At 55.9% G+C, this 22,901-nt stretch overlaps 2 protein-coding genes across 10 annotated transcripts in view; both read right to left on the bottom strand.

Annotated features, from left to right (window-relative positions):
• The window catches only part of SFXN5 (sideroflexin 5), a 130,300-nt gene extending 126,762 nt beyond the window's left edge, over positions 1 to 3,538 (bottom strand). For 5 of the 6 annotated variants that reach the window (XM_019020922.4, XM_019020925.4, XM_031008289.3 and 2 more), the window contains exon 1: positions 2,901 to 3,147. In XM_019020922.4, the coding sequence (XP_018876467.1) occupies positions 2,901 to 3,002 (102 nt within the window). In that variant the 5' untranslated portion in view covers positions 3,003 to 3,147. Of the gene's footprint in view, positions 1 to 2,900 lie in introns of all 6 variants that reach the window. The other variant, XM_004029416.5, reaches the window with a different exon arrangement.
• A 1,139-nt stretch (positions 3,539 to 4,677) lies between these two features.
• RAB11FIP5 (RAB11 family interacting protein 5) overlaps positions 4,678 to 22,901 on the bottom strand; it is a 39,594-nt gene continuing 21,370 nt past the window's right edge. The window contains exons 2-7 of one of the 4 annotated variants that reach the window (XM_063695808.1): positions 20,168 to 20,604; positions 19,342 to 20,038; positions 12,940 to 12,958; positions 10,952 to 12,714; positions 7,296 to 7,485; positions 4,678 to 7,019 (exon numbers count right to left, since the gene is read on the bottom strand). In XM_063695808.1, coding sequence (XP_063551878.1) covers positions 6,816 to 7,019; positions 7,296 to 7,485; positions 10,952 to 12,714; positions 12,940 to 12,958; positions 19,342 to 20,038; positions 20,168 to 20,604 — 3,310 coding nt within the window. In that variant the 3' untranslated portion in view covers positions 4,678 to 6,815. Of the gene's footprint in view, positions 7,020 to 7,295; positions 7,486 to 10,951; positions 12,959 to 19,341; positions 20,039 to 20,167; positions 20,605 to 22,901 lie in introns of all 4 variants that reach the window. The other 3 variants (XM_004029418.5, XM_019020919.4, XM_004029419.5) reach the window with 3 other exon arrangements.

The raw sequence follows: 22,901 nt of genomic DNA, 5'->3' as shown, positions 1-22,901 counted from the left end.
TAAAGGCAGGCACAGCCCCCACTTCTGCAAAGTCCATAGTCGAAAGAGAGACACAGATGGCAAAGAAATACTCATCACAAATCAATGTATACACCGAGATAGGTACTTTGCAGTAAGCGAACACTCAAAAATCCAACCTGGGAGTGGCAGGAGGCTTCTCCAAGAAAGTGATGCTTCATGGATACACCAGGGATGAGGAAGAATAGGAACAAGAGTTGGGGGTAGAGGAAGAGGTGATGTTCCAAGCAGATGGCCCAGTGGTGGCAGGGAACATGGTGGGTTCAGAGGCTGAAAAGCAGCCAGTGTGATGTGAAGGAGGGTGCGAAGTGTGGGTGGGTGGGTGGTGGGATTCAAGGAAGAAGTAGTCAGTGGGGTGGGCCATGCATACTTTGGGGGCCCCTTCAGAAGTGAGGTCTTTATCTCAGAAGCAGGGGAAGCCATTGGAGGGTATTTAAATGTACAAGGGCGTGGGGAGTCCCTTGATCAGATCTGCACTGTTGGGACTCTGACTTGCAGAAAGAGGAAGGACTGGAAGAGGGCCAGAGTGGAAGCAGGGAGACCTGTTGTGAGGCTACTGCAGTGACCCAGGAAATAGACGATGGGGGTTTGGTCTAGGATTCTGGCAGTAGAGATGGGTGGACTTGAGAGCTGTGTAAGAGGTAAGATCACTGGGCCTCTGGTTGCATTTAAAGGGTGAGGGAGAAGAAGGAAAGAACACAGGCGGCTCCCAGGTTTCTGGCTGCATTGATTGGGTGGCAAGTTGGGCTGCTTGCAGAGCCAGGGAGCCATGCGGGAGGAGCAGGTATGGAGGAAAGAGAAGATCCTTAACATGGATGAATCACATGCAACGTGCTTTAATGCAGGCCACTATGCTGGAGGAGGGGAGCTTCAAAAGTGCATACAACAAACACTTTTACTGCCTTCAAGAGCAGTGCCAAAAAGAAGTACCGCTATGGCTGCAGGAACAGGGTAGCCTAAAATGTTTATCTATGGCTCTAGAGCAGTGCTCACAGCACAGGGCTCAGTCATATAAGCCACTAAGACGTATTTGATAAATGTCTGTTAGGTCACTGAATGTCCCAAGTGCCACATACAGATAACAGACACCAGGACAAAAAGAAAAAGAAAAAAAAAAAGGAAACACAAATCTTTTACTCGGCACATTACTATATGCCTAACCCGTCTCCATCAGGGTAAGACAGAGGCAGAGAAGGGCAAGTTCAGCCCCTTCTCGCAAAAGGCCTACAGGGGGTTTGAGGAAACCAAGTCGTCACACAGCAAACATTTAGAAGACCACAGGGCAGACTGTATGGAGAGCTATGAGGATCTGACTCAGGTGGCCAAAGAGGTGTGCAGGAGGAAGCCTGCGATCTGATGGGACCAGAGAAGGGAGCAAGTGTTTGCCAGAGAGGCAGGTCCGACTGAGCCTTTAAGAATGAGCAGAATGGAGGTGGGAGCGGGGACAGGCAATGTAATAAGGTCACTCAAGTCCAGGCAGGGACACCCCGACACTCTCGCCCTAGATGGCCTCCTACACTGGAAGGAAGATGCCAGTCTCGCCTCGGATACCTACATGCTGAGATGGCCTACTTTTAAAAGGAATTAAAGTCCTGTTAAGAAACACTGGGGACATTTTTTTCAGACGGCTCAGGAGCCAAGTTCCCTAATTATCAGCAAAGCTCGGGGCACCCCCTTGCTGGAACCAGTCCCCCTTCCACCACAACAACAAAAAAAGAAAAAAAAAGCCACCGCACCGACCTTAGCACAATTTCCTTTCTTCCTTCAAAGTTCTTTTCTGGCCGCCTCGGCTGCCGCCCACCCCTGGCAAGCCCCGGTTCACTTCAGCGGTCTCTCTGCCTGTTTCCTAATAAATTCCGTCTCCTTGGTGCGGGAGGCGCGGGAGCCCGAGGGTCTGCGGCGCGGGAGCGGCCCCTCCCCGGCTCCGGTCTCCGGGCCCAACCAGGCGCCCGGGCTCCGCGTTCCACCCCCGCCTCCGCAGTCTAGGGCCGAGTCGGCGACGCCCCAGAGGGGGTCCCGGAGGGAAAGGACCCCTGTCGCCGTGCCCCGAAGAGCCTGAGCGGGTGTGCCCAGAGCCAGTACCCGGCGGCGCGGGGGCCCGGGCGCGGGAGACCCTCCGCGGAGAACACAGCGAGGAAGAGGCTGGGGGGGTTCCCGGGCGGCAGCCCCTCGGAGGGACGACGGCCCCAGGGGATGACACAGCGTTTCCCCCGCACGCCCTGGCTGCGTCCCCTCAGGGCATCGGCCGGCTTGCTGCGTCAGCGAATCCTCAGCCCGAGATGGAGAGCAGGGACGGGGGACGCCGGACCGCCGCTCGCCTCGGCACTCGCCCCCTCAACCTGCTGCGCGCGCCGGGCCCGGCTTGAGGACCAGGGCCGGGCAGTGACCGCGGGGCGCGACGCTGCCCGGCGGCACCGCCAGCAGCTCAAAAGGAACGTCAGTCCCCACCGGGGGAAAAAGTTAGAAGGCATCCCGGCCACGCCAACTTCCCATCCAGGGCCAGACTAGAACTTTGCGCCCGGGGCGGGCAGCTGCACAACCTGGAGCGACCCTGAGCAGCCGCTCGAAGCCGGGCGCTCGGGACCTTGACCGCAGCCGGCGGTGGCCAATCACAGGGCGCCGCGGGCGGGAAAGGCTAGAGGGCGCGGGCAGTCGGGGAGTGACGGCGCCAAGGGCCAATAGGAAGCCAAGATGGGAGTCCGCGCCCGCCCCGCTGACCAATGGGAAAAGGGTGGCTGTGACCGAGGTTCCCCCCCCGGCGCTAGCTGCAGGCTCCGCTGGCCGCGGGTGGGAGACCCTTGGGCGGAAAGGGACTTTGGAGGGGAGTTTGCTCGTCCTCTCTCTGCCACCCGCCGGCCCGCAGACCACAGCCCGGTCCTCACCTGCTGGAAGCGGGGTTTGCCCAGTTGGAAAGGAGGTGCATCGCTCGAGGCGCTAGCGGCACTAGCCGCCGCCGCCGATGCTGTAGTCGCTGTATCCGCCATGGCCACTGACGCCCGCAATCTCCGGCCCTTTTAAAATGTCCCTCCTCGGCCCCCGCCACAGCTGCCTCTCCCGATTGGCCCTAATCAACCGCAGCGAGCGGGAGGCGCAAGGCGTTGTGGGGAGTGTAGTTTTTCGCGTCGCGGCGCTTACAACAGTAAACTGCAGAGAGTTACGGCCGTCCGGAGAGGTCTCGGTGCCCGCTGTCCGCGTTGCAAGGTGCAAGGTCGGCAGTCCAGGAAAGGTGTTCCTGTACGACGACCACGGGCCACCCCTCGCTGCTTAGTTGCCCCCAGAAGTTAGAGTTGCTGCCGTGGGCGTCGCTCCTGGGGCCAGGCAGCGCAGAAGGGTCCCATTCAAGGGGGAACCTGGGACCAGATGGGCAAAGACTCCAGGCGGAGTAGGGTTAACCTCGGAAGGCTTTCTCCAAAGAGTTGCACTGCGGACCTTCTCGTACTTTCCTCTGTCGCCACCCTGCCCACTCGTCCTGTGCTCTCCGGCTGCCCTGACACTCAGTTCCTGGAGCATGCTGGGGCCTGCCCGCCTCCTGACCCCTGAACATTCTGTACCCAGAAGACTAAATCTTCGCCTGATGCTGGCTCTCTTTCTGGCTTTAGCCTAAATATTGCATTTCCCAGTCCATCACTCTGCTTCCACAAAATCCCACAGAGGCTCCGTGGCACCCAGCACTTCTCTTTTGCACTCACAACTACTTACTGTTCTGGACAGTCTTTTTTACTGTAAAGTTCACAGGGCAGGGGCTATGACTTTTTGATTCACTTCAGTTTTCAGAGCCAGACATAAGAGGGCTCACAGTAGAGACTCAAATAAGTGTTGGCTGTGAGTTCATCAGTGGGGGATTAAGAGCCCTGGCAGCTTTCACCTTGTCTGGCCAACCAAGGAAGATCCCTCCTGGGCCTAATTCCTGGGCAGGAGGAGAACTTGGGACTAGGGTGGGTGGGGAGGGTGTTAGGTAAGGGGGAGTATTACAGATTGTGGAGTAAGCATCAGCATGGATAATAAACACATACAGTTGTAGAACGGATTAGCTGAAGATTCCCAGCTGAATTACCTGGTCAGTGAGCCAGACTTCGGGAGCTGCCTGTTTTGCCCAAGATGACAGTAGAAATATTTGGTCTTCTAGGGAACCCCACTTTGGGTCTCATTAGTCTCATGGTGGAGTGCAGGGTTGGCTCATGTCTGCCAGTGTTTCTGGACACTACATGAGCTGTAGCAGTCAAGTTTTTCATCCTCTAGTAGTTGAACCACAAGAAACACTTTTCATAAAGCTAGGGGGAGATTCTAGCTAGCCACGAAGAACAATTTGTATCTTGGATTTGTATCTTATCTTAGAGATTCTATCTAGCCATGAAGAACTATTTGTATCTTAGATTTGTATCTTATCTTCCCCTGCTAGACCATGCAACTTGAGAATAGGAATCCATTTCTTACCGTCTGTATTACCAATAAATGGGCCCATCTTAGGTGCGCAATAAATGTGGGTATCCTGGGAGTCACAAAAGACTAAGTTCAGGCTGCTGGGCAACACTGTGCTGCTGCCCCCTTAGGGCAGGGACAGTGTCATCCAAGAATCCCATCACCTTGATTTAAGGTGCTTTCTCCCACAGCAGCCTCCTGTAACTGTTCATTCCAAAACAGGAACACAACAGAGCCACCTGCAGTACATGAATGTTTTATTCTTCATAAAGTGCTTAAAACATGAAGAACAAGCTCTTTATAAAGAGCCTTAACTAGGAAGACAAACAGCAAAGCAGAACCATGCCTGCTCCCTGCCCAACCCACCTGCAGCTTTCCTCCAAGTGTGGCTAGGAGAAGAAACATCAACAAGGACCCTGGGCTTCGATTCAAAAACTCCTCTGAAGCCATCCATGCCCTGGGCATTAGGGAGGCCCACAAAGGTCAGGGCCAAGGCTGGGAGTGAATAAAGCCCAGAGGAATCCCCAGTAGGGGGGGTGACTCCCCCTCTCTCAGAAAAGATACTTACTTCTCTAATACCCAATGACCCCCAAAAGCATGACTGAAACCCTGGGGACCAGTGGATACTTTTCTCAGCTTTGATGAGTGGAGTTTAAGGTAGGTAACGTTACAGGGGCTTTCCTCCATGTGTGGCGCTCCTCTGCTCCATCCTGGCAGCAGACAGACATCACCCAGAGGGCACGTGTCTGCCTGAGGCCTTCCAAAAGCAAGCCCACAGGCCCTCTCTTGAAGAAGTGGTGGTCCCAGAGGAGCTCTTGCCTCCTCACTAAGCTGTTAAGTATCCTTCTTCAGCACCTCATCACCCCCCATTTTTGCTAATTCAGGGTGCCCCAAGCTGCCAAAGTTCCCTGCAGATGCCTTGGGAAAGCCTACCATGTTTTCTACAAGCAAACCAGGGGCTGGGCCAAAGGACAGATACTTCATTTCAAAGTGCACTGCAGCCAAGCCAGGCAAGCCCCTGGGGCAGAAGGGACAGGCTGAGATAGCAGCTTAGTGGATGGATGGGAGGACAACAAAGGCTTTTTCCTAAGTATAGTGTCTCCCAAAGGCATAGTGCGACCTCCCTCTTCCAGGCAAGCTGACTGCTCTAGTATGGCTAAGTCCTGAGGCCAGACAATGAGAGTGAGCAGGGCAGCCCCAGGCCTGCCTGCCCGCCTGCCCAGCAGTGTTTATCCTGGGATCCTCCTATTGGGGTTGAGGGAGGGGAAGACAGCAGGAAGGTTGAGGGAGCAGCAACTTGGCCAGACCAAGAGATTAACTCTAGGGGAGGGGAACAGCCCACAGCAGGGCTGCCCATTGCCATTCCCAGGGCCCTGAGAGAGCCATCCCTATGTATTCAACAGGTGGGAGGGGGACGCCACACAGCGGGAGAGGTCGACATCCAGGGGCTCTTGACCCCGCCCACAAAAGGCACATTTTAATTGGTTTCCAAAAGTTCAAACCCTGCAGCAACACAGAGTTTTGGCATCTGGACAGGCAACAAGAATAGACACGGAGGCTTGATCCCCAAATCATAAGCAGTCCCAAGCCCCAGCCTGGAGGGACCTACACATTGGAGGTGGTCAAAAGCTCGAAAAGCAAAAAGGTGCTCTCTCTGCACCCGCCCCTGCGCCCCACACATTGACATGTGACACTCGTGGAAAGGTCAGAGGGGGCAGGGAGCAGCCTGAAGCACACACATCATCCACCTCTGTCCACACGGCACTCGCCCCACAAACAGCTCCAGACTGAAGCAGACTCAGGACATGGCAGAGACTGGCCCAGATCACACAGGCTTCTTGCTCTCAGGGGAATGGGCGTGAGGCTGAAGAGGCTGGTTGCCGGTAACTCACAGACAAACAGGCAGCGTGGTTGTTGTCCCAGTAATACTAGAAGCCCCTCCAGGGACTGGAGGGAAATGAAGGGGATGGGGCTTTGGCTGTGGGAAGAAATGGCTGACCATCCTTGGGGGATAATAAAGTATGTGCTAGCAACCAGTCTTGTCCCAGATTACTGCATCAAGCTACAGTTCACCCCTGCTCTGTTTTGGGGGAAGAGTTCCAATTCCCTGGGGCCCCCAAAGCTGAGGGGTATGAAAACAGGCAGGTGGGAAAGACCCAGGGCTCCCAAAGACACACAAGTTGTGCACAGAACCTGATGCCTCCAAAGGGAATCCAGAGGGCCCCCTTCCAGCAGCCCCAGTTGAGGCAGGAGGGAGAGGAACAAGGAGTGACAAGGCAAGACAGACGATGCCCCACTGCAGATGAGAGAGTTCAGGAGGAGAGAGGGCAGGCAGCAGTAGGTCCATGCCAACCCTCCTGGGGGTAGGGTGAGGAAGGCTATTTGGGGGGGCCCGGGGGGATCTGCAGCAGCGTGGGTGAGGTCTCCATGATCCGCACCAGCAGCCGGTCGATGTAGCTCTCCAGCTCCTGCACATGCTCGTCCCGCTGGCTCAGCTCCCGCTCCCGCTGCAGGAGCAGGCTGATGAGCTCATCATGGGTCAGGTGGTAGTACTTGGCCGACTGGTCCAGCACAGCTGAGTCCTGAGGCCGGACCGAAGACAGTGAGCAGGGCAGCCCTAGGCCTGCCTGCATGCCTGCCTGCCTGCCTGCTTGCCCGCCTGCCCGCCTGCCCACCAACACCTAAGTTTTACCACCACAGGGCCCCAGGCTGCCTGTCTCCAAAGTCAGAGCCTAACTGGCTTCAGGACTCTGATATGGGGGACCTGGCCTGCTCCCTGCCCCACCCTCACCAGGACCAAGCCCTGAGACTCCACCACACATTCTGTCAGATGGCCCCCACACCCTGCTAGGCCTTACCTTCAGCCTTTTAGTATCCACCATCTGGCCAGCCTGGGGGGCCTGGGTCACAGGCTGAATGCTCCCAGATGTGACTGTTTTGAGCTTCTCCAGCCCACTGCTCAGGGCTATGCTCAGACTGGAGCGGGACTGCTTCCTGTCGGGGCTGCCCTCCACAGGGGCGGCACTGAGGGGCTTCACGGGGTGGGGACTGCAAAGACATACAAGAGATGGGTTACACAGAGAGAAGGGTGGCACGGGTCAAAGGTGGGGCTGCCTTCCCTGTGGAGCCTCCAGGTCTGCTGGACAGAAAGCCCAGCACTGGGTGGTAGCTGCCCCTACAGAGTCAAGGTTTCAGGGCAGCGGACTCCAGTACTCCTCAGCAACCCCCTGGGCTGGCCTCAATCCCCACCCCACCACCTGCTCCCTCCCCATTTCACTCCCTCATTCACCAGGTGAACTGACCCTTTCACAGGGACAGCAAAGGCCATGCTACAGACTCCTGTGCACCTGCACCCAGCCTCTGTCAGGGACACCCTCCTCCAGCCATCTTCCCTCCTTTCTCTTCTATACTGTAACCTTTCTCTAGTGCGGTGACCAACCCTCCTAAGTTCCCAGTTTTCCCAGGACTGTGAGGATTCCCAGGACATGAGACTTTGAGTGCTAAAACCTGGGCAAACTGGGACACTTGGTCAACCAGCTCTCTCTAGGGGTTGCTTCCCATCAGCATTTACATAGCCCTGAAAAACCCTCCCTTGACCTTATATTTGCTCCAGCTATCATTCCTAGTCACCTTCCCCTTTCTTCTCACCCAAGCCTCTCCGCAGCAGCATGGAGACTACATTTGTATAATTTCTTACCTTTCATTGACTCCTTAACCCATTAGAACAGGACGTCGGTCTCTACCGGCCCACCACAAGTGGACTTGTTGAGGTCACCAAGCCCTGCTGGTTCTCACCTCACTGACCTCTGTGGAGCCGACACTTGAAGCACTCCTTCCTTTGGGCTGCTTGCCTCCTTTTCCCTTCAAGACCTCCATTTCGTCTTCTGACCCCACAGCCCCTTCTCAGTCTTAACAACTGCTAGTCTGCCCTTGGGTTCTCTCCTCTCCTCCTCCCTGCATCCTACCACTCTCCTAATCTCCATCTCTAACCCAGAGCTCACTGCCTGGACTCTAGACCTGCAGAGTCAGGTGCAGGCTGGCTTGCTGCTCCCTGGGTTCCCCCTCAGGTGCATCCCACTCCCCGCCACACCTCCTCTGTGCTGCCCTAGCAGTGAGGAGCACCTCTGGCCCCCACTGGCTCAGGTCAGAAAGTCAGAAGCTTGGGAGGTCCTCTGGCTCATCCTCTTCAGCCTCGGCCTTAACAATCAAGCACTGCCACCTTCCTACCTTCTCAAGCCACCCCATTCCTCTCCAGGCCAATGCTTAAACCTTCCTTCTAGTCACAGCCACTAAATCAGCTCCTCCATCTCAGTCTTTCCCACCTCCAACCATGCTGCTGCAGGATAATGATCTCAGCATTCTCAAAGCTTGAGAATCCTTTAATGGCTTCTATCAAGGTAAGAAAATACAATCTCTAATGCAATCTGGTCCCTGCCCTTTCTTCATGGTCCACTACTCCCAAAGCCACATTCTTACCAAGCTCTTACAAAAGCTATTCTTCTGTCTGGAACAACATTGCCCCTTCCTCCCATTGGCTCACTAATTCCTACTCATGTTTCACAGTTGTGCAAAGCCACCTTCTCCAGGAAGCCTTCCTGATTCCTCCACGCTAAGATGACCCTTCTCTGGGATCCTCTAGCACCCTGTGACAGGTACATAAACTATAACATAAACTGCATCAGGCTCCCACATTAACTATCCTGCCCAGGGGGACCTCTTACAAATCTATGCTTACTTCACAGAGGATTTAGACCATTCAGGAGTAGAAAGCAAAATGGCTTAGTCCAAGGCCCTGAACTCCACTGAAGGAAGGGTCACCCAGACCCAGAGACTCTCAGGCTAGATCCACGCATTCATTCTCACAAATCGGGAAGAGTGGCAGAGCACCCATGCTCTGGGCAGACAGTATGGAGAAAGAATGCATCTCAGTCCTTTCCTGCCACCTAGGAGCCTGTGCTAGGGATGGGGTATAAAAGCAGCTCTAATGCCACCTGCGGGCTGTGCCAGGGAAGGGGAGGATGACCAGTGTAGTATAAAAGTGCCTTGAATGAGGGTCCAGGAGGCCTTGGCTTGTTTGCCCCCTTACATCAGAGGGATCTGGGATCCTAAACCCTGCAGCTCTCATGGGCTCTATTTCTTCCTTTGAGGAATGAGACAGCTCTATTTGGCCCATCCACTTCATAACAGAAGGAACAAGCCCAGTACAGACATGAAGCCATGAAGTTTTTATAAAACTTATAAAAAGTGGCAAGTATTATTAGAGGTCATGCTGGCAGACAGCAGCACCAGCCGAGGACACTGCAACCACCAGCTCCCCCATGTCCTCTCCCTCACCTCAAGGGAGGAGAGTCACCACCACCACCAGGGAGGGACACTGGGGGCAGCCTGGACTCCCTCCTACCCACTTCCCATATGTAGTTCTGGCCCCTTGGGGTTTCTTCCCTTCTTGGGTCCACTTTATCTTCCCCAGTGGATTGGACATTCCTTGGGAATAGAGTGGAGACAGTGTCTTTCACCTGTTCAGCATCTGACACATAGTAGGTGCTCAGTGAATGTGGATGACCAAACATGAATGCCTGGTCGGGAGACCAGTGCTGGAGCCTGCCCTGCTGTCCCCTCCCTTCACTCGGTCCTCCTAGAGCGCTATCGTCCCAGAGGGACTTGCTGCCTTCTAAGTCACACCCCATCACCTCCCAGTGCCCTGAGTCTCCAGGCCTCTGCCCACATCACCCCTGACCAGCCACCTGGTGAGGTCACAGCTTCATAATTCTTCCAAACCTCCCAATGCCACAGTGAGTACAGTCACACAGGCATCTGCTGTCCACTCAGCGGTCCTAAGTGCATCAGAACCACCCCTTAAAAGGCACCAAACGCAAACCAATGAAGCAACTGCTGCGCGTGGGGAACCTTTCTTCTGAGAGTTACATATGTGGGAAGTGTTTGAGTTTTCCTTTTTCTTCTGAAGGTGTCTGCAGCTTTCTCTCTGACCTAAGTGCTGGTCCCTCCTCTGGCTCTCTGCCTTCCCCAGCCTGCACCCTCACTCTAGCAGAACAGGAAACTGCTCAAGGCTCCACTGCCAGCCTGCTCTGCCACGGTCTGCCCCAAGAACTACCCCCTGCTTGACAAGTTCCACCGCCCCCCACCCACAGCTCCCCTGCAGCTGAGTGCACACGCTCCAGAAGGGCCTACAGCACAGCTCTCCTTCCCTGCCAGCCCACATCGGCTCTCCCCACTTCATTCCTTATACCCTGCACCTCATCAGTGCTGTTCTCCAAACCCCTGGCTTGTGGGGGGCTGCCTTGATTATCCCAAGTCCCAAGAAGGCAGCTTCAGAGGTGGTATCATAGAAAGCTCCTGTCTTCAAAGCCTGTACCGTCTTGCCTCTGGGGTAAAAGAGACCCTCACCTGCCCCACAAAGGATGAGACTGGAGTGTGAACCCCTCAGTCCCTTGGGCTGTTCTGCCCCCTGTCCACCCCCTTCCTCCTGGACAGTGTTCTGGGGGTGGATGCTCACCTGGCACTGGGCTGTGGCTCCTCAGCTGGTCGTGTCTCCAAGGGCAGAAGCACAAGCGGGGAGGCTGGGGTGGCTGCAGCGAGGTCCTCCCTAAGTAGGGCAGGGGAGCCCCCAGGTGGGGAGGGCTCAAGGGGGCCAGGGAGTAAGGCTGGCTCCCCTGGTGGTGCAGAGGAGGTAGTCAGGGGCCAGGCTTCAGACAGGGGAGAGCATGGAGGGCTGGGCCCCCCACGGTGGTGGCTGGTCCAAGGCGGGAGAGGGGGCGGTGGAAAGTCAGGCTCTGGGGGAGTGGGCAGCTCTTCTGGACCAGAATGAATAGAAGATTCCCTCGACCCTGGCGGGGATGCAGATGAGAGGCTGGGAGGATCTCGGCTCCCCTGAAACAAGAAGGGGTTCAAGGCATCTTCCTTGGAGACCCACACATCAGCCTGCTGGGAGGTGGCTGACAAGGACCCAAGCCCCTCTCCTACTGGATCCTGGCCCTGGGCCTCAGGAGCCTCAGGGCCTTCTCCAACCTCTGGAGTCCCCCAGATGTGCTGACTCTGAAGAGCCAAGCTCTTTGAGTGACAGGGTATGGGGGCAGGACCCTCAGGGCAGCTGGCGGGTGCAGACAGGCAGGGCCCAGACACAGGGGGGCTGGCATCCTCCACTAGCTCTTCCAGGCCAGGCTGGCCCAGCAGGGTTGCAGAGGAGCAGCTGTCAGACTCCTCCGACTCACGCTTCTCTCCCTCCTCCTCGGTCTCCGGGGGACCGACAACCAGTGCACTTGGGGAGGCATCTTCTCCCTCTGTCTCTGGCCCCCTGTTACTCAGCCCCACTGCGGCCTTCTCCTCCTCCTCCTCCTCCTCCTGGGATCTTGAGGGTGTGAAGAGGCGCGGTGGCTTGGGAGGTGGGGTGCTGGGCTGCAGCCCCTTGTCAGACACCCACTCGGGTTTAGGCTCGGGCTCTGGTGGGGGAAGCCTCTCGCTCCCCTTGGGGCTCACAGTTTCTGGCGATTCAGGCTGCACCTGGGGAGCAGGCTCATCAGACTCTCCCCGCAAGACTAGTGAGGCTGTCTCAGCTGCAGGAGAAATGGTGACCACATCCCAAGGCCAGGCATCATCAGCTGTCTCGACGTCAGGGCAAAGCTGATTTTCGCCTCGGGAGGACTCATCGTCCTGGCCCTCAGCAGCACTCTCTGGGCCTGGCAGCCTCTCCCACACACTGATCACTTCTGGGGAGCTAAATAGAGATGTCCCACTGTCTGCCAGACTCTGCCCTGCTTCCCCTTCCGGGGCTGGCAGTTCCCTGTCTGGTTCTGAGCCTGAGGCTCTCAGCTGTAGCTGGGCTGACGAGGAGGGCAGGCCGGCCCCTACCGACCCAAGGAGCCCCGGGTCAGCCGCACTCGCGCTCTGGTGGTCCGGTCCCAAGTCCAGAGGAACCCTGGGCTCCAGCCACACGCTGCTCCCACCTCTTCCTCCTCCTCCTCCTCCTCCCCCAGGCTCTCCCTGGGGATCAGCTGCCTTCGCAGTCATGGCCCCAGGGCCTGGGTCTTGCAGCCCTGCCGCCTCCAGCCCCACTCCTGCAGGGGCCAGGATCTCGCTCCTGGCCTCTGGACGCAGCCTGCTGGCAGCAAAGACGTTGAAGGTGTTGTCCCACTCAGGCAGGGCTTTCCCAGGGGAGGCCAGGGGGGTGGGGCTGGCCCTCGAGGCACTGGGGAGAGAGGGAGCAGGTGAAGGAGAGTTTAGTGCTATGTCGGCTATGAGCTCCTCGAAGAAGGGGTTGCTCTGCAAAGAGGTGAGGAACGGGTTGGTAAGACCCAATAATCCAGGTAGGGTGGCTTCAGGGGCGGCGGTGGTGGCGGCGGCGGCAGCAGTGGCAGCAGCGGGGGAGGCGGCTGCAAAAAGGTTAGTGCTTAGCATGGGAGCAGCAGTGGGAGCAGGAGTGGGAGGGGCCGGAGCCCAGGGGGAGCAGGGGAGGTGGTGAGGAAGAGCAGCTGGGTCAGATTCTACCTGAGGAGACACGTCCAGGCTGTGGAGGGAGACAAAACCGTGAGCCTCCTGGTTAATGCCAAGACTGGAAAGGCCCCTGAGTCCCACGCCCCACCCCCTGCTTCGGGACCAGGAGCCACAACACACACATAGGCTGGATTTACCTACTTAGGCCAGGGTACAGAGGGAAGACCCCAACATGTAACATTATCAAGTGCCTCCCAAGGAGAAATATGCCAGGCAAAGCTATTTTAATCCTCACTCCAACCCCAGAGAGAAATCATCTCATCTGATAGGCAGGATCCGATCCAAACCTAACCAAGTGTTCTTTCCTCTATCCCATGCTGAAGCTTCTAAGGTTCTACTCAACAAGGAATTTACATCTGGGAAAACTAATCTGAAAGCGCCTTACATCCCTTTTTTTTTTTTTTTTGAGATAGAGTCTCTCGCCCAGGCTGGAGTGCAGTGGCGCGATCTTGGCTCACTGCAACTTCTGCCTCCCGGGCTCAAGCCATTCTTGTGCCTCAGCGTGTGCCACCACACCTGAATAATTTTTGTAATTTTAGGAGAGATGAGGTTTCACCATGTTGGCCAGGCTGGTCTCGAACTCCTGGCCTCGTGATCTGCCCACCTGGCCTCCCAAAGTTCTGGGATTACAAACATGAGCCACCAAGCCTGGCCCCTTTTAGGACTAAAAGCAAAGAAAACACCAGCTAGCATGGGGGGATAAAGAGACCAGAGAAAGGCCAGGCCTAGGTATCTGGCTGGACAAAACCAGAACTTATAGGACCTAGCAGGGCACCTAGAATTCTGACACTTGAAACAGCCTGGGTTCTGTTGATCCCTTGCAGAAGCAGAAGTAATGATGGGCTGTCATTGGGTGTGACAAGGTGTCTTGTTTCTTTGAGCTGCAGCCTAACTGGCTAAGGAATATAAGCCACCTGTGGAGAACGTCAACCAACAGGTGCCCTGATGGTCCAGCCTTTGTCTCCCAAGGCTGGCAGTGTGACAGCAGCAGCAACTCTGGATGTCACCAGGGGCTTCTCAGGGACTCTGGGGATGGGGACAGGGCAGGTGCTCTTAGGACACTGGAGAACAGGTTCTGGCCTTCATCTGTCCAGGGCAGGGTCCTTTCTGGGGGGAACGCCCCCTGCACTGGTGCTTATCCACAGAGTGAGGCCGACTCCAGAGATGCGGGCAGGGGCGTGCTCTCAAACTAGAGCTTCTCACTTCCCTAGGACCCAGACAGAAGGCCAGAAAAAATGGCTGCCTTGCCACTGAGCCACCGTCAGAGGCAGACCTCGGTGGCCTCACCCTCTGCCTTCTAAGCAGTCTCCCTCCTCACGGCTGGTCTCCCAGCCCTGGCTCTAAGCTTCCGGGACCCCCGTTCCTTGGCCCCTGCCTGTCCAGGTGGAAATATCCTGGGGAAACCCCTACACATCCGACTTTTCAAGCCAACCAGCTTCTTGCACAGGAAATGTAGGCAGTGAGTCCTGAAGGGGCAGAAGCCAGGCTTTGGCCAGCCAGCCCATAAGGAGTGTGGCTTGGGGTAGGAAGGGCACCTGTGGAAAGAGCATGAGCTGTCTGGAGCTTGCCCGGATTCTCCCGGGAACCCAGGGCCCAAAGAGGGCAGACCCACACAGAGGTGGACTGAGGCAGGTCAGCTTGGCAGCTACCACCAGGAGCGGACCACAGGAAGGAGTCCAACTAAACAGAGGCACAGGTGGCTCCAAAGATGGTTCTGGGAGCAGGGAGGTCAGCCTCACAGGTCCCAAACCCATGGATTTCTCGTAAGAATCAGTTTCCAGAGAGTCTCCTGACCCTATTTTTCCCCTTACAATAACTCCCCATCCAAGGGTAAATTCTCAGTCTCATCCCCTCCACCTAAAGATGGAGGGAGAGGGAGGTAAAAATTCCCACCTGTTCCCACCCCACCTGGGCTTCCACTACTACCCTGCTTCTATGGACATGGCGAAGATACCAAAAGAGGAAGAATCGTGGGCCCAGAGCCTCAACCCCAGCAGATGCCCTTTCTCCCTTCATTCCAGACAAGCCCCAGGCCAAGGCACACATGCCTGCTGTGGGGACCAAGGGGAGTGAGAAGCAACATACACCACCACCAGGTCAAGAGCCTGACCTCAGCCTACTTGCCATTAGTGCATCCATACCACACCCAGCCCAACCCTGTCTACAGGACCCGGGCCCCCAGGAACAGGGCTAGAGCACTCTGAGCTGCTTCTCTCCCCAGCCCCCTTTATGACAATAGGCCACAGTGGTCTGAAGGAAGAGAGTCCCATCAACATTAAAAGCACTACGCATAACTCTGCCCCCTCAGCCCTAACCTGGCCTGCACTCACCCTTGCAGTCTTTCAGCAACCTGGCTGGCAGTCAGAACTGCAGGGACAAGAGCGGCAGGGGAGTAGACTGGGAGCCTCAGGTTAGGCTCGGCAACCTCCCTCTCCCGGCCAGCTCCCCAGAGGTACACACAAACCTGTTTGTATAGAATCAGCAAAGGGCTCTCCCTGGAGGAAGGGACTCCAAGCACCAGGCCTGGCAGGCTTTACAGAGCCAGCAGTACTTCTGAGGGCAACTGTCCATCCTCCTATCCGGTAACACATCCCTCCTTCGTGCCTTCCTCTCCCTTGCTCCACACCAAGTGCACATTCTGAAGGTTCTCACTTCAAAACATCTCCCTCCACTCCACCTGGCCCAGGTCAGGGACATATTCCCACGTGTGCTTGTCTTTGCAGGTCGTGCTCTGAGAACAAATAAACACCTCTGCATCCTAGAACCTACTGTGCCGGCCTGGCACACTCTCCCCACCCCCAAGCGGTGGGGGCAGCAATATATGCTGATTTGTCTTCTCTTTTAGGATCAAATGCTGGGAAGGAAGTCAGAAGTCCAGATGTCTCTGCCCCTTCAACCTGAGGGAGTAAAACTTTACTGCCTGCAGGAAGCTCTGAACAATTGGTTGAACCTGCCACTCAACACAGGAACCACCTGTTCACCCTGACAGCCCCTCTTCTTAAACACTACACCACAGGGCTACCTCTGTAGCTGAAGGCCAGGTGTCACTAGCAGACAACTCTTCCTTGGGCTGAAAAGAGCTCTGTGTCCTTGTTATTTCCACACACTGGTCCCAGAGATGGCAAGTGAATCTGCACAAGCTCTCTACCAGGCAATCCCCCAAAGGCCGAAGCCAGCCTTGGAGGCACGTTCATCTCCAGCAACACTGCCCTTCAGCCTTCCCTCCTGAGGCACGACCTCCTGACCCTCCTGAGATGCGCCCAATGTGCAGGAAACATGTCCAAGAGACGGGTACATCCTCTCCCATCACCTGGGCACAATGAGGTGACAGGGGCCTTGTAAGCTGTAAGTAGGGAGAACGTATCATTTATCTTCCAAACCAGAACACTGTTAATACAGTAACCATGACAAGAGCATGGTTGTGAGGAGCACATGAGGAGAGCAGGACGTGAGGCTGCACTAACTCCAAGCCACTGGGAGCACATTATAGTTACTCATTTACACCACCAAGAATGCAGCCAAGCTCATTCCGCTGCCACAGCATATTCCAGGCCCACAGGGAGGGACCTTGTTGCCTACCACACCTGGTGCAGGGAGGCACTGCAGAGACTGCCAGAGGCCACCATCATGATACACTCATCTCTATGTTGTACCACACTTATTCCCAACTTTAAAAGTTTTTGTAATCAACATTTGATCCCCTTCTGTGCATAGAGTCCTATGGTTAGTGTGGGGGGCGGGGAACAAGGGAACACAAGGATGACCTGGGATAGACACAAAGACAATACACTTTGGCCCTGGCGGGTTTAAAATGCGTGGTCTTGCCTGTCCTCAAACACACGTGAAGTAGCCTGTGCTGCAGCTCAGTGTGAATGGCTCATAACAGGGCAGGGGAATGAGGCTAAGTCCTGTGGCCAAGACAAGCTTGGTCTCAACTACCTACTCCCTGCTCCAGCACACACTGGTAGGGGCCCAGTGTGACTGCCATGGCCCCCAGCAGACAAAGGCCACATCAGAGGAACAGCAGGACCCTCTTCTCAGCCCTGTATAGCCTCATTTTTTCCTTCCCCATGGCAGCAGCCTTTCTCTGGATACTACACTCAACACGTTCAGCCCCGGGCCTCTCTGTGGGGCATCAGTGCCACATGGGAGCACTAGAGGGCGCCGCTGTTCTTCCTAGAGAGGAACATCCCGCAATCTGCAATGGTAGCCCCAAGGCAGAGGCCCCCATTCTCTGGACCTGGGGACAGGCTCCCCAGGCCCCAGCTGGAGATCCTGCAGCTACATTCAGTCACTCCAGTTCTGGGTCTAACCCACAGCTTCCTGCCATGAGGCAGCCCACCTCTCCTTCTCTCCCCAGAAGCCCTAAGCAAGCCCTCTGGGGAAGCGCCAACAGTCCTTTCTTCCAGGCCAGCCTTCCCCTCCCTGCAAGGCACACAAGGCCAGGATGCTGCTGATTGAGCTCAAAGGCCAGGTGTCACATCTGTCCAGGCCAGGCCATCTTACCCAAAGCACAGCCCCTCCCACCCCATCTGCATGCACGGCCACAGAGCCTGGCCCTGCAGCCGCCACCTGCAAATAGGCCCCATCTTGGGAGGGATGCTGAGTGCCCTCCATCCTGCTAAAGACAAGGCTCGGAATTCAAGTGACAGCAGGACAGAAACCTCAGCTTCCTTACGGCCATCAGTGACCCAAATCCTCCAGATTCCAAGAGGCCATTAGGAGATATGGGGAAGCAGGAGAAAGAGGATGGAGACTGTAAGTGCCCCAGGCCAGTGACAACCCCACAGACTCACAGCCTGTGGGAGTCCAAGCCCAAAGCCTGGGCAGGACTCACCTACAAATGGCCCCAGCATTCACCCTGCCCCAGAAAAGGCCCAGAGACACCATACGGACAACCAAACTGAGCCTGTGGTCTGCGCCCCTTTCAATCCAGGCCCTCAGCTCCTCCCAGCAAATGCCCTGTCCAGATCTCCTGCCACCTCCCTCTACCCTACCACCTCCAAATACCTCTGGCTGGCTGTCACAGGGACACCAGGCTCAGCCTGGCATCTGGGAAAGGCCTGTCCCCTTCTTCCCAATCTTCCCCTACGCCGCAGATGGCCAGCAGCTCACCTGAGCTCTGGTGAGTAGGGGCAGGGCAGTAGGGACAGGAGCTGCCATACCAAGCAAGGGAGGCAAGGGGTGGCGTGCCCCTGAAACTGATCCACCCCCCCATACCCCTATCTATGAGGGTCTAACAGGGATTGTCAGCTGACCATGGCCCAAACCTAGAAAGGCCTGCATGTCTCTCTCCACTCCTCTCAACAGACTCAGAGTGCCACAGGGAAATAAAAAGCCAGGACTACAAGATTCCTCTCCCCTCTGGGCAACAGGTTTAGGGTCCTTCCTCTGCCCTATCTTTTGCCCCCTTGTTACTGTGCTTGTCCTCTAAACCTGTCCAAGCAGCCATGGAGCGGGAAGGGCAGGCTTGTTGAGAGAAACAGTGGCTCTCACCACACTGGCCAGGGCTGCCACAGATGCTGCCCATGAGGGCTGGCCCCAGGCCCTTGGGAAGGTGCAACATACACTTCTGTGACCTGTACCTGGAGCCCCTCTCTGGACCCTGCTATATAATTCTGCAGCCTCTCCTGGCTCAGAATTAGGAGGAAGCAAATGGTAGGCATCAGGGTCTCTGCCCAGGGCCTGAAATCGGGGACTCAGTATATTCAAAACAAAACAGCTGCCACCAGCACTTCCCACGGTGCCATACCTCAAGACCAAGAGACATCAGAGAGGGCCAGAGCTCCCAGGGTCTCCAAGGACAGAGATGGGTTACAGATTTCATGGGAGCTGCCCACAGCCTCTTGCCTGGGGAAACAACTGGCAGGTGAATGGACGGGGGAAGGAGTGGTGGCCTCAGTTATTTGACTGCCGTCTCCCAGAGGGAAGTGATCACAGAGACAGCTGGGGAGAAGTCCTCTAGCTCCAGAGAGGGGAAAGGAAGTCTGAGGGTGCGGTCTCCAGTCCTCATCTCTCTACCGAGGCTTCCTTACCTTGAGGCCAGAGGGCAAGAGGTGGAGGTCAGGAAGCAAAGAATTCACACAAATGGACTTTCCTGCTTCCCTCCAGCTCAGGGGGTGGGCATGCCAACACATGCAGCAAGGCCTAGGGCTGAGAAGTCGGACCCCTCAATCCACAGGACTCTCAGAGCACTATGCCCTCGTAACTCACCTGTGTCCGTGAGCACAGAACGAACCTTGGCTTAGGGAGACACCCCACTAAACCATGCAAAGCCAGAGCCCCAGCAGCCTGCCTGAGGTCCATATCTACTCCTTCCTCCCTGCCCCAGGGTCCAGGCAGCACACACCCCAGCATCCTCCCCAAGGAGCAAAGTTGGTCTTGCCAACGACTTACCTGGGTTTCTGAGTTGGGTCCTTGGCTTCTCTCAAGCCAAACCAGCTACTCTTGGCCTTTTCCTCCCCACTGGATGAGTGATGTGGGGAGGCCCCCAGGATGGGACCCCCCTTTTCCCCCAGAGAGCTTCGGCGCCCCAACTCGCTCCGACTTAGGCCTTGGTGGTGGTGGAAGAGACCCATCCGGGGCTTGCGTTCCTCCTTCCGGGCTCCCTCCTTCTCTGCCACAGCCTCAGAGGAGGCCACTATGGGTGTGGCAACCTGGACCGGCTTGCCCTCTGGTAGCCGGGCCCCCTCCTCCTCTCCAGGGTGGCTGGCCCCAGGGGCCAGGACTTTAGCCTGAGCACTAAGCTCCTCCTGTCCAAGCACTGCCTCTGAGCTGCTGTTGCTACGACTGCCTCTGGGCCACGTGTCATCTGTGGAACGAGGCCCCTCCTCGGAGAACCGGGAAGAGACAGCTTGCAAGGAGCCAGAGGATGGAAGTGAGCCCGAGATGGAGCTGCGGTGCCGCACAGGGCCCTGGGGCTCCTCATTGTAAATGTGGCTCCCATTGACACAGAGCGAAGAGCGGGAGGCAGCATCCAGGTGGCCCTGAAGGTCCAGAAGGGCCCGAGGAGGAGCCACTCGTATCTGGTTGGCCTCATCGCTATAGGTCCTCTTATGGGTGAACAGCTTGGGGGACTGTGCAGAGTCCCTACCTGCAGGGGAAACACACGGAGTTAGCTCGCAGGAAGAGAGGCCCCATTTCCTGGCCCCAGGCCTTCACCACCACCCAAGGGGAGAGCCAGTGCCCCCCTCCCCAGGGCGGCGGCCCTGTGCTTGCTCACCCCCTTCAGTGGACAGCCAGCTGCTACGGCTTGGTGAGCGGGTGAGGAGCTCGGCGCCAGGTCCCTGGTAGGCCAAGCTCCCGCTGGCTGAGGACAGGGTGCTGTCCGAGCCCAGCGAGGTGTTGGACTGGGTCAGGGACGACTTGCGCAGCTTGTTGCGGAGGAAGAAGCCTTTGGCTTTGCCCATCTTGCCCAGGCTGCCCAGGTCAGGATCCTCTATGGCGCTGCTTGGGAGGATGGCAGAGGCAGATTCCAGATCATACTTCTTCTTGCCCTTCATCTTGTCCCTGATCTTGCTGAAGGGGGACCTTGGCTTGTCCTTCATGGACAGGTCAAACATACTGGCGCTCAGGTTGTTGCGCGTGAACTGGATGGTGACTTCAATCTCGCCGCGTTCCTTCTCCTTCTTGCCTGGCTTGGAGTGCAGCTTGTACCACCTGTGAGAAGAGGAGAGCAGGCAGAACTCAGTCACGGGCCCAGGGAGCCTGGCTCCCGCCCAGTACCAGGCACTGCCCAGACCCCTCCTTGCTCTGAGAGCCACTGATAGCCTCTCCCCAAAGGCTCCTGCTCTGACCCATCGGCCTGGGCTTCCAGGCTTCAGATGCAGCTGAGAAACTATCCAAAACATTTCCATGATGGAGAAAACCACATCCTGAGTGGGGAAGCTCCTCAGGTGCCACCAGGTAGGGTGGCGGTTACCACACCATGCCCCCTCCCACCCCAGGACCTTCTCCTGGTGCTCAGAGACCTCTCCTCTGCCCCATCTCCCCTACATCTGAAACTCTGAGGCCCAGAGGGGTGAGGCTGGGCCTGGGAGGGCCCTCCCATCTCCAGGCCCCAGCACAGACAGACCTACCCACATTTCTCCCTGTTGACATCATCTCCTCTGGCCAGTCCCAGCCAAAGCTCTGCTCCCAGCCACCGTGAGCCCAGGAAAGAACAGCTCACCCAGAGGCCCAGGGCCAGGAACACAGGAATGCTAGTGCATACACTCATGTATGTACACACACACACACACACACACCTCACTCACACACTGACTCACCCCAAGCCCTGTCAGGAATACCTCTACAAGATGCAGGAACAGACAAGAACGGCAGAAAGAGACCCAGGAAAGACGAAGAGCACTCATATCTGTTGAGCATCTATGGTGCGTTATGACCAGCGTGAGGGTTCTTACCTCACTCCCGCACATACCTCCCAAAAAGCATATGAGGTAAGAGGTACTACCCCATTGTACAGATTAGGAGGGTGAGGCTCAGTGGTAAAGGAACCCATCCGTAGAGACTCAGAGCCAGGCGTCCAGCCCTCCAAAGCTTAAGTTCTTCCCGGTGCACACCCACTGTGCCCAGAGAGACACAGAGACAGCCCCCAACACACATGGCCACCACACAGGGTGGCTGGGGCCCGCCCTACTGGGGAGAGATGTTCTTATGCAGGGGTTGGCAGCTTCTTAGAGAACTAAGCAAACTCCGACCACACAAGGAGCAATCACACTTCTTGGTACTTAGCCTACTGAGGTAAAAACTTATGTCCAAAGAAACACCCTGCACACAAATGTTTATAGCAGCTCTGTTCATGATTGCCAAAACTTGGAAGCTGCCAAGGTGTCCTCCAGTAGGTGAACAGATAAGCAAACTGTGGTACATCCAGACAATGGAATACTACTTAATGATAAAAATAAATAGGCTATCAAGCCATGAACAGACACGGATGGATCTTACATACGTAAGTGAAAGAAGACAATCTGAAAAGGCTTCATGCTTGCACGACAAAACTATTTGACATTCTGCAAAAGGCAAAACTATGGAGACAGTGAAAAGATCAGTGGTTGCTGGGGGTTTGAAGAGAGGACAGAGCGATGAATAGGCAGAGCACAGGGACTTTTCAGGAGAGAAAAACTATCCTGCATGCTACCGTAATGGTGGACATGCATTGTTATACACCCACAGAATGCACAAAACAACAAGTGAACCCTAACATAATGTATAGACTCTAGTTAACAATGACGTGTTGATATTGGCTCTCAAATACAACAAACATGCCACACTAATGCAAGATGTTAACAGAGGAAATGGCGGTGGGGGCGTGGGTGGAGTAGATGGGAACTCTCTATACTTTTCACTCGTTTTTCTGTAAACTTAAAACTGCTCTGAAAAATAGACTTTATTAACTAAAAAAAAGAGAGCAGAGAACACAAAAAGGAAGAAACTATGAAGGAAATCATACAAGAATGTTTTTCTGAACTGAAGAACATGAATGCTAGAACAGTCCTACAAGCATGCAGTGCAATGAACTAAGACAGACACATGCCAACAGGTATGACTATGAGGCTTAGAACACCAGGCATGAAAGGATTCGAACAGCACTGGAGTCTTCCTTAGCAACACTGGGCACCACATGAAGGAATGTCTTCACATTTCTGAGGGAAAAGCCTTCCACTAGCCTGGAATTCCAGACTCAGCCAATCGAGCATGAAGGTGGAATAAAGCCTGGTGGTAGTGGTCAGGCTGGTCACTAAAGGGCTCAAAGTCCCTTGGTGACTGCACAGCACACACACACACACACACACGCACACACACACACATGCACACACACAGAGCTACCCAAGCCGCAGTCAGTGATGCAGGAGCCACCTCCCACCTGAGCTCTGCCCCCAACAGTGCCAGCTCCCTGAGCTTCTGGTGGACACAGAGTGGGGCGTGGGGAGCCTTTGTATGAAAAGTCCCTATAC

This window comes from Gorilla gorilla, chromosome 12 (assembly GCF_029281585.2).
Source record: "Gorilla gorilla gorilla isolate KB3781 chromosome 12, NHGRI_mGorGor1-v2.1_pri, whole genome shotgun sequence".
Classification (NCBI taxonomy): domain Eukaryota; kingdom Metazoa; phylum Chordata; class Mammalia; order Primates; family Hominidae; genus Gorilla; species Gorilla gorilla.
This window is presented reverse-complemented; position numbering and strand designations above follow the sequence as displayed.